General features: G+C 39.4%; 1 protein-coding gene across 6 annotated transcripts in view; it reads left to right on the top strand.

Moving 5' to 3' along the window:
• Positions 1–9,580, top strand: part of palm3 (paralemmin 3) — a 45,690-nt gene extending 36,110 nt beyond the window's left edge. For all 6 annotated transcript variants that reach the window (XM_008276637.1, XM_008276605.1, XM_008276597.1 and 3 more), the window contains 5 exons: positions 2,599–2,726; positions 3,332–3,404; positions 5,888–5,918; positions 6,500–6,547; positions 7,620–9,580. In XM_008276637.1, the coding sequence (XP_008274859.1) occupies positions 2,599–2,726; positions 3,332–3,404; positions 5,888–5,918; positions 6,500–6,547; positions 7,620–8,644 (1,305 nt within the window). In that variant the 3' untranslated portion in view covers positions 8,645–9,580. The remainder of the gene's footprint in view (positions 1–2,598; positions 2,727–3,331; positions 3,405–5,887; positions 5,919–6,499; positions 6,548–7,619) is intronic.
• The last annotated feature ends 871 nt before the right edge of the window (positions 9,581–10,451 follow it).

Here is a 10,451-nt window from a genome sequence, read left to right as displayed (position 1 = left end):
TAATTGGTGATTCTAAATTGTCCGTAGGTGTGAATGTGAGTGTGCTTGGTTGTCTGTCTCTAAGTGTAGCCCTGTGATAGACTGGTTACCTGTCCAGGGTGTCAGCTGGGATAGGCTCCAGCCCCCTCGCGACCCCAGTGAGATAGTGGATGGATGTTCTCAAACCAAAGACTCTATCTCTAGCAGAGGGTGCAGCTGCCAGCATTCACGCTGCAGACCCGCGACTGGATCCTTCTACAGATCCTTCTGTGTCTCTGAACCCCAGTGACTATGGATGAACATTAAGTGTGCATGGGTATGAGCCAGTTCCAACACTAGACCCCATGGCTCCTGAGGAGCTACTTAAGTTCACAAGCTGTAATTGTCATGGAGATTGCAGCAACCAGCGGTGCAGCTGCAAGAAGAATGGGGTCATGTGCATCTGAGCCTGTGGAGTCTGTAAAGGCATCACATGCAGAAACTGCAGTCATGATGTTGTTGAGTCTGAAGAAGACGTAGACAATTACTCTTGAAACTTCTGACATTGTGAATGAGAAATAACTCTGAGTGTTATGCAAGTATGTGAAATTTAAGCTACTGTGAATGTAAATGTAAAGTGAGTGTGGCCTTTTTCAACAATGGAGTGCTGGTGGTGAAATATAAATGCTAACAATCAACTCAGAATCATGAAAAAACCCTGATTTGACTCCTCATAAGTTACTTGAGGCCCGATTTTTAAAAAAAATATTTTTGTGTGTGTGTGTGTTCCATTTGCACAACAGCAGGTGAAATTGATTCATAGTCAGTGTTGCTTCTGTTGAAGAAATTTTACCCATAGTCCTCATGTGAAGTTTGCTGTAGTGGGGTGTTTATTAGTATTCCGGTATACGGTGGGCTTACCAACATGAGTCTGTGATGGTAAACCAATCCAGAACTTTTTACACCTTTTACACCTGTTACACCTTTTATAGGATATGTCAGAGGGTAGGGAGGGGCTGTATGTAAATATCGAAGTGAATAGTGGTTAGTTAGCATACAGTTGCTAATTAACAACAGGAGGTAAGAGAACAATGAACAAAAGGGGGTGGAATTGGGGGTCTGAACACATGACAAAAGGTGATGGAATCAAAGGGTCTGGTGTCCAGCAAAAGAAAAGAGAATGTCTTAACTGGTTGATTTCACGGAAGTGTGGTTGACTTGGAGTTACATTGTGTTGTTTTAGGTGTTCCCTTTATTTTTTTGAGCAGTGTATATATACATATTGTGTGTGTGTGTGTGTGTGTGTGTGTGTCAGAATCTTCCTCCCACAAGTCTAAAAACATGTTAAGGTTAATTGGTGATTCTAAATTGTCCGTAGGTGTGAATGTGAGTGTACTTGGTGGTCTGTCTCTAAGTGTAGCCCTGCGATTGACTGACAGTCCAGGTTGTCCCCTGCCTTCGCCCTTCATCGGCTGGGATAGGCTACAGCCCTCCGCGACCCTAGTGAGGATTAAGCGACGTATAGATAATGGATGGATGGATGGATCAAGCTAATGGTACCACCTGAATGCAAGGCATGTTGCACGCTGGAGGGCTAGCAAATTTTTTAACGCGTTTTTTTTGTTGTAATTAATTAATCAGAATTAATGCGTTAAAGTCTCACCCCTAATATATATATATATATATATATATATATATATATATATATATATATATATATAATATTGTTTTCATACAAAAGCAAAATGGTTGAGGATAGGTGTAGTGGTTCTCAATGTGCTGCCGGCAACAGTTCAGGTTCAGCTGACCATGTTGTTGCTTGTAGCAACCATAGATATGTATAATAAAGGCTAGATGTCTCGTCCGCGCTGTCGGCCAATGGAATCACACGGCTAGTTGACTGCTGATGGTTTGTATTGTATTTCTTTTGTGAACTGAGTTAATTGCTAACACTTTCTGGCATGTTTCTTTATTGTTAGAAAGGTATTTAAACATTAACCTGTTCCCTTCTTTAAGATTTCAAAACGAAACATTGTCAGACTTAGCTAAAAGGTGAAAACACAACCAAGCCTTTCAAAAGAATGGGATTATAGCTGAAAAATGTGCAAATGATGAGCAGTCTTTTTTTTTCACTTCAAAACATCTATATTATCTGCCACAAACACTATTTTGTCCTATCTATGCAAATTACATTATAGTAAATTTAAGTAAATAATGAAATTGATGATCAGTTCAGAGCTCCGTTCTACTACAAAGGGATAAAATATCCAAACATGTCTGTTAGTTTTTTTTGCTAATACACTAAATAAAGTACCCCGCAACTTACAAAAGTCTATGATGCTGAAAAAAACATGAAAATTCAATACTGCTAATTAACACTTCTGTGTATTGATTTGCATGCAGCACTGTAGTCATATAAGAAGGAGAGGCTCTGTAGGATAAATGCAGTATATTAAATGTATAGTAAATATTACTGCAGTACTATGATGGATAACAGATTTATGTCGAGTGCAGTGTTTAACACAATATTTTTATTACATCTTACATACATCCCACTGCACAATCAAATTACTGGAATACAGTAGTGAGAAAAGTGAAATCACTCTTATCTGTTTTCGTTCTTCCTTTTACTTGCTCCAGAGGAAGTCTTTGAGAGACCAGTGGTTGATGGAAGGAGCTCCCTTGTCCCCGACATCCCTGGACGCCCACAGCCCCCGCTTACCTCTGTGGGGCAACCAGGCCCTGGAAATGGAAAAGCACATTGACAAGTACATCCACAGTGTGTGTGTCTGTGTGTTGGTGTGTCTGTGTCTCAGAGCATGAGAGAACTGTCACATTTTTGTTGTGTTTATACACATGCAACTTCATGTGTAATTGATAGTCACTGCATTCCTTTTTAGATTTTTGTTTTCTTGTAATTCTCGCTGTTGTACATTATATATGCTCTGGCAAAGCTGAATTTGAAATCTGCCAGGATTGAACTCGCAAACAGAGTGAGAGGGTGATCCCGCCTGCACACCCGCCAGACAGCTCAACTTTTCTTTATCACAGATGACAATGTTGTCAAGCCCCTGAAGACTACACTCCAAGATCCCAATCTAATTATTCCAAAGGTCCACAGCTCTTCCTCACTTTTCAACAAGACTCCTCTGCATGGCATCTGGGGGAACTAAAGCTTACCAATTAAAAAAAAAATAAAAAAAAAGAGTGCTTATAGTAGTGTTACATACTGTCAAAAAGCAAAGGCATATTAATATTTAAGTGTTAAATTAGATATTTGATTTTAAGTATTTAAAAGTAAGAGGGCATTATTATTAATCTAGCTTTGATGTGTTTGTTTTTGTGTGTCTGCACGATGGTGTGTCTCTCTCAGGTTGCAGTCAGAGAGTCAGCGGTTGGCAGAGGAGCGAGAGAAGCTGGAGGAACAGACAGCAGATGGCCAAACGGTGCAGAACATGCACACACACACACATACACTCACCTACTCACTCTTTGGACACAAAGGGGGTTGAAATATGTGTTGAACAAGCTTGCTCCATCCTCCTCCATTAGGCAGAAAATTTCCCACAACTTGTCTGTGGCTTTTTGCCTTGCATAATGTATTACCTCTTCTAATGTACCTTTGATGTAGCACGTCTTGTTCAAAAGCAGGAACTTTAGAATACAAGCAGCCCTGTTACATAAACAATATAGCACTTGATATACTCTGGAATTGTTTCACCTCAAGCCAAGCGCACGGATGTTTACCGCACCTCGATGAAGCTCTTTTATAGTGGGGACAAAGGAGCCGTCCGACCTCTTCTGCTGTCTGCTCCAGGGTTTTTTTTAAATATATTTAGTCATCATTATATGTATATTCATCTTAACCTTGGCTTCTGGAGTTCGGCTTAAATCAACTGGAGACATAAACAGAGGATTCCTTTTTTAATAGCTTTTGCAGCCGATTTACCATACTGACTGTGATGAAGGAAACTTTGAATGTATGACGTTATCCACAGTGTGAAAATGAAACACTCTAAACAGACCCAGCCAGTAGATCTTTGGCTTTGTGGGCAGACTGAGAGTGAATGACAGCTAATATCTGGCAAATCGAACAAGTGCATGATTTTTTTTTTCTGTTTTTGTCTGCATAAGGCTCTCTGATGAGCCAAGGAGTCTAATGACATGTTGGTTTCCTGAATTTGCACAAACAGACATACTGTGCAGTATACATGATTGCTTTCAATCATTAGTATCATTATAGAGCTAATGTTGTTTCAGTCAGCTTTTCATCAGTTAAAGCAAATCTTTGCAGCTTTTACTGAGCAACAGGGAGCATATCTATGTTCCCAGGGTTCAATGTCCCCCCCTTCAGGATTCTGTTAACACACATTAAACTGTCTATTCAGTTCAGGTCAAATTAGACACATTCAAAGTTTTTTTCTTTTCATTGGAATGAATTTTTCCTTCTAACCAGTGCTGGGGAACAGACTTTGAGAAGTTTTCAGATTCCGACTCAGAGGGATCTACGGGACTGAAACACGCCCTTTTAATCTCTCATGCAACAAACACTAAATCATTATCGCAATGCTGACGGTCACGCTGTCCATCCATGTCGAGCCAGCGTACAACTAAGCTTATTACTGCGACCGAAAACATCTGAACCTACATCTGCTATGTGTTTAAGTATAGTTGCTAGAAGCTACAGCTTTACATTGACTGCATAATTTGGGAAGGCTCTTTCAGGGGTGACAACTCAAGCCTCAGCAATGGACTGGTGTTGAGTTCTCCAGCGTGTGGCTGTATTCCACTGACAGCCCAGGACATACAGTGTGGTGACTCCTGTATGTAGCACTGTTAATAGCATGCTACATTACTTATTCTTCGTGATAATAATGTGATCAGCCAAGTTAGAAAAACAGACAAACTGTTGATTATGATTCAGGTTACATATTCATGAGATAATGAGCTAAGGAGTGACTATACCATTGAATTTCATAATTCTTTGAAGAAATCCTTTGGAAAATCACATTTCTCACCTTATTTTCTTTCTTTCTTTCTTTTCTGTTTTTGAATTACACCATTCTTGTTGCTTTGACAATATTGATAACCTGTTACTCATGCCAATATAGCATGTTGAATTAAACTGAATGGAATTGAAATTGTGATGCATCTGGCAGTACATGTGGCCACTTGACAACAAAAATAAACCCAGTCAAGCCAGACTACGAGTCACAAGCAGTTCATTAGTTTGTGCAACACATTGGTACATATGTTTGAATAGCAAAATAAAACCTAGAAAGCTTTGTTGCATTCACCCACCTAACACCAAGAAAAAAATTCCCACACCAAACTGCCCTTCAATACAGCAACCAATGCATAGCAGAAGCCAGTTTTAGAAGTTATGTTTCCTGTTGAATAAAGCAGATGCCATCCTTTTTTCTGTTCTGACACCTAGCCGCTGTTTTCATCATGTTATTGTTGGACCAAGGATAGTTTAGTATGTTAGCTTTACTGGATAGAAATCTCACCTTTCAAGAGAAAGAATTGCCTTTTAGTACTTTTAAAAGTTACACTTCAATTTTGGCTTTCAGCTCAGTCACTCCTCCTGGTGACCAGCTACAAAGATGGGACCCTTTCTTATCATAGTCATCAATCAGAGAGACTGAAATGGACTGATCAGTTTAGTTTGTGTTTGTCTGAGCTATTTCGGATGGACATTTAGACAATTGTAGACAACACAAGGAAATCTGTTTGTTAGAATTTATTGTGGATTATGTCTGTTTCCTCAAAGTGTGTGTGATGTTCCAGTATTTACATTTCATTTGTTGTCTCTTGTGTTGATATGCCTTTCAGAAATACACCAGGGGTTCAGGCAACATATCACAAACAGTTTGACTGTTTGAGGCAGAGTAAATTTAATTTCTTCCCTGTCCCTTTTACCCAACAGGAGGCCATAAAAGTGGCAGATGCTGCAGCAGGTAAGCAGGATCAGATCAGACCTTTTGGTACAAGAAATGTTAAAATTACAGTGGACATTTTAGAAAATTACATTTTATTGGCTTTTTAGCCTTTTTAGAGAGTGATGCATTTATTAAAACTTCACAATGCAGAATAGTTATCCTGAGCATTTTCAGGGAATTTGACAAGCTCTAACATCCAGAATATGTAACAGAGTGCAGAGTGTAGCAATGCTGTCATCCATCTGCCTGCATCTTTCAACACTCACATGATATTCTGTCCAATTCCTCCTAACACGTGCAGACACACTTTCTTGGCCGCCACCACCTGTTAGTCAACAGCTAAGCTTTCTAATGCTTCTTTTATTTAATTACAGCAGTGCATATTGATGAGATTTTATTGGTTAAATGCTTGAACTTCTTTCCATTTTTTCTCTTTTTGCATGCAATAAATTGGAAAATGGATACTATCTACTACATTTTGCGATGTTGTAATGTTGCCCTTACATGTCATTTCATGATCAGTCAGCATCATTGTGTTACAATTCACGAGTCCTTTACAGAACAATATGTCCGCTAATCACAAATTATATTTTCCTCAGACATGGTGCGAGATGTTGTGCAGAACGGAGAAAACAAGACAAGATCAGGTGTGTATAGAGTTGAAACGTTTCACAAAACAGATATACACATCAACATCAGAAACATAACACATTACTTTTGTATGCTGTTATCACCTTGAGCTATGGATGTTGTATGCCCTCACCATTTTTCCTCATGGGAATTCCTATCTTATCATCATTTCATGCCAACCCCTGAAAGACCATCAAATCCCTTACAGATGCCTGTATGCATTGTATATACTGAACTTATGAAATTTGCATTATAAAGAAGGGAAGAACTTCTACTTCACAAAAAGTCCATACATGCTGTGATGAATATTCACACATGATGAATAAGGGTTTGAATTTAAATGTATGCTAATTGGCACTGAAGTGCATAACTTGCATTTTTAGAGGGCGGCAGGTACATGGACACGTCAGCTGTAATGCTACTCAAGATGTTCAAGTAGACAACAGAATTCTTGAAATGAAATCAACTCATTGATTTGTATTTAAATCATCCAGAGTCTATAACTTTCTTGTCCAGACTGCAAAATCTAAATTTGCATCTAATACAAGCTGTTGTTTAACTGCTGTTCACGTTCTTCTTCTGTTAGTAACTGTTAAATCAACCATTGATCCTTCTTTGGCGTCTGTAGCTTGTTTCTCCTCTTAACACCAAATATCCAGTTATAGCAGTTGTTACATTTTGCTGTTTAACAAATAGATGCCTCTATTCATCAGTATACAGTGTGTTTCCTGTAGCTAAATCAGAGTATTCCTTTATTAGCTTCAGCATTTTCTAACAGAGCAGAGGTGAGTAACTCCTCCATGTAATGCATTAAGATTCAAAGATGCCAGAACATTTTGTTAACAGCAATACAATACACGAATTAGCTGTACTGTGCACTGACATATTTGTGGCAAAACAACCTCTAATTGCAATCAAGTAAAGCAGCATCCACACCAACCACACTAAAAGGAAATAATCAGTATCAATCACTTTGTGGAATATTGATTGCAAATTAACTTAATTTTAATGAATGAAGAACACTAACTTTTCTAACAAATGCAATATGACACGTTTTGTTGACAGTAATATTTGTGATGTTTTCTTCAGAAACACGTGAAGGTGAAGTAAAAGTAAACCAAAACCCACTCCTGGATAAAACTGCAGTCATCTTAACCAATGGTGTGGAAGCTTTAAAAGCCAACGCTGATCATACCGCTTCAGAACAGAATAATCAGTCAACCACAAATGGACCAACTCAAGACACTGAGGCTGTTGTTAGCAGGAATTTGTCACCAGAGTTGTGTGTTTCTGAGGCAGAGCCTGGTCAGCTTCCAAATGTCAATGTTGATGATGAGGAGGAGGAAGAAGGGACTCTGGTGATGAGGGCAGAATGTGTTATCATCACAGATGAAGGTGATGATGTACCTGAGGAGCTTCCATCCCAGGAAATTCAGCAGGAGTCCACGCAGGCAGACAAAACCCCTCCGACAAATCCAGAAGCAGGTGAAGAGGGAGAAGAGACTGTGGACGAGGTAGTAAAATCAGAAACCGCTCCAGAAACTTTCTCAGAATCAGAGAAGAGTGAGGCAACTGAACTCACTACAGAAGCTCAGCCAGCAACCAGAGATGGAGACAGGGAGGCTTGTATACAAGTAAGCGAAAATGGAGCTGAAGAGACAAAAGCTGAAGGCTTGGCCCAAGAATTGGAAGATCCAGCCTCTGTGCAGGTGCAGTCTCCAGCCGATGCTCTAGAGGGCACTACAGTGGCTCCTGTGCCTGTTTATTCTGAAGCTCAACCCTCCATTGTCAGTCCTGAGCTGGAGGCTGAAGGCAAAGCTTCAACAGCACCAGAGGGAGCCGAGGTAGCATTAAAAGCCCACGACCCTGCCTGTCTACCTGGTCAGTTCCAGGAGATTCCCCTGGCTGATTCCCAGGAGAACCAAAGGAGAGAGGCAGGGCCAGGGGAGCAGGAACCCCTTCTGTTGAATGCCAAAGACCCCAACAACAAGACAGAGCCAGCAGGAGCTAACAGCCCGGCCAGCACAGAGAGACAGAACCCAACCAGAGCCAGCCAGGGAGAGGAGACTGAGGCACCCAAACACAAAAGCTGCCAGTGCTGCTCTGTCATGTAAATGCCCTTTCTGTACGTTCATCTCCTCTCAGCCTCTTCAGTCTGTCTCTCTGCTGTCCCCTCGTCACTTTGTTTTATACATCAATGCATTTTTAAATCAGTATGTTTCCCTTTTCCTCCACTAACCTCTGCCATTCCTTGTATTCATCTCGAAATTTCCTTATCCTCAGTCTCGAGCTTTGACACTGCAACAGGAAGCAAGCTCTATCCAACATGAAGAGAGGAGTCTCATGGACTGACCTTAGTTTTCAAGTGTCTTAAGAAGCTCACTGGCTTAAATTCTCCTCACATGCAATGGACCAAAATATGTTGTTGTTTTTTTTTTTTTTACACTGTTTGAGTTTGATAACCTTTTTCTTGGTTAGCAGATGAGCCAGCTATTCGACATAAAACTTACATTTTTGATGCAGCTAAGCAAAATGCAGATTTAATATGTATTATTTGAATTTGTTGTATCTACATATGTAATTCATAAAATTGTCAAATATCTAAATATGAAACATAACTGGAAAAGTGCAAAGATCTTGAGAGGTCTGGGGAGCATATTAATCTAATTTAATAACTTTAAAATGGAATAATTGTATTGATTTTGGATCTTTGTTAAATTTATTAATTAATCTAAAGAAAGTATAGGGTCGGAACATTTTTATTTTACTCTATAATACAGGTTATGAGAACACAAAATAACACTATGAAATGAAATGGCCTAATTTATAAACAGTGTGCACCATTGAATACTTTGTGGGCCTTTGTCAATTTTAAGAGAAATTATTTTAAAGTACCTGAATTTTGTATTTTTACTACATGTGTTTTGGAAGAGAGGGATCAGGGCTACTGACATAGCTCTGTTTGTGGATGTATATACTGTATACAGAGAGCATGTTGAATTTTTGAGTTTTTGAAATGATTGGTGATTAAACTGACATTACTTGGCATACTTGGTGTTCATCCAGTATTTCTGTTCCTCAAACACTGGACTTGTCCCAGAACCACAACACTGACTTATGCAAGAGAGTCCCGCTGAATAACGTTGAGTCTTTTGTTTTATGATAATATTTCTTTATTCCAGTGGAAACAGAGCACATGTCTGTTCTTATTTCTTACTATAATATAAAGTATCTGTTCCAAACCCACATTAGTAACTACTTTAACTGGAAAGCGCCCCCCATAGTTCTTCGTGGTTTCCGTCCAGTTAAATGCCTTCATAAATGTAGACTCTTTAAGACACACCACTAGCAAACAGAGCTTTGTTGTTCTCTGACAATTTAAGCTGAGGATTAGAGAATGATATTATCCCACCACCAGTGTTACTTAGATGATGTTATATTTTTGAATTCCGTTAAATATTCTGCCTCCTTCACAAACTGCTTAGCACAAGCTGTGTTAAAAAGTGGAATTATTTCTATAATTAAACCAATATTGCAATACAAGGGCACGTAGCTTTAATCTTTGAAGGAAAGGAAAGGAAGAAGGGTACAAACAGTGAGTTGTAACAAAATTTGACAGACAGTGCTGGTTTAGAGGGCTCACAGGAGGCTCTACCTGGTGTTCCCCACAAAATGTCTCTGAAATCTTCCATTCATTCAAGTTTAAGGTGCTTACCAAAGCTGCCTGAGATCCTTGAAGTAGTTCCCTGGTTAACTGAAAGAAACACTGCATGAGGAGCCAGTGCCTCTAGGCTCATGGAGAGTAGTGAACCTGCTCTTGGAAAAAGAAAGTGATCAGCACGCATTATTCACTCAGTTGCTATTGTAGTTTGCTGTGCTCTGTCCACTTCACAGTTTGTTTATCTTAAAGGTAACATATAA

The sequence above is a fragment of the Stegastes partitus genome, unplaced genomic scaffold, assembly GCF_000690725.1.
Source record: "Stegastes partitus isolate 25-593 unplaced genomic scaffold, Stegastes_partitus-1.0.2 Scaffold3, whole genome shotgun sequence".
Lineage (NCBI taxonomy): Eukaryota > Metazoa > Chordata > Actinopteri > Pomacentridae > Stegastes > Stegastes partitus.
Note: the sequence above shows the minus strand (reverse complement) of the source record. Positions and strands in the feature narration are given on the sequence as shown.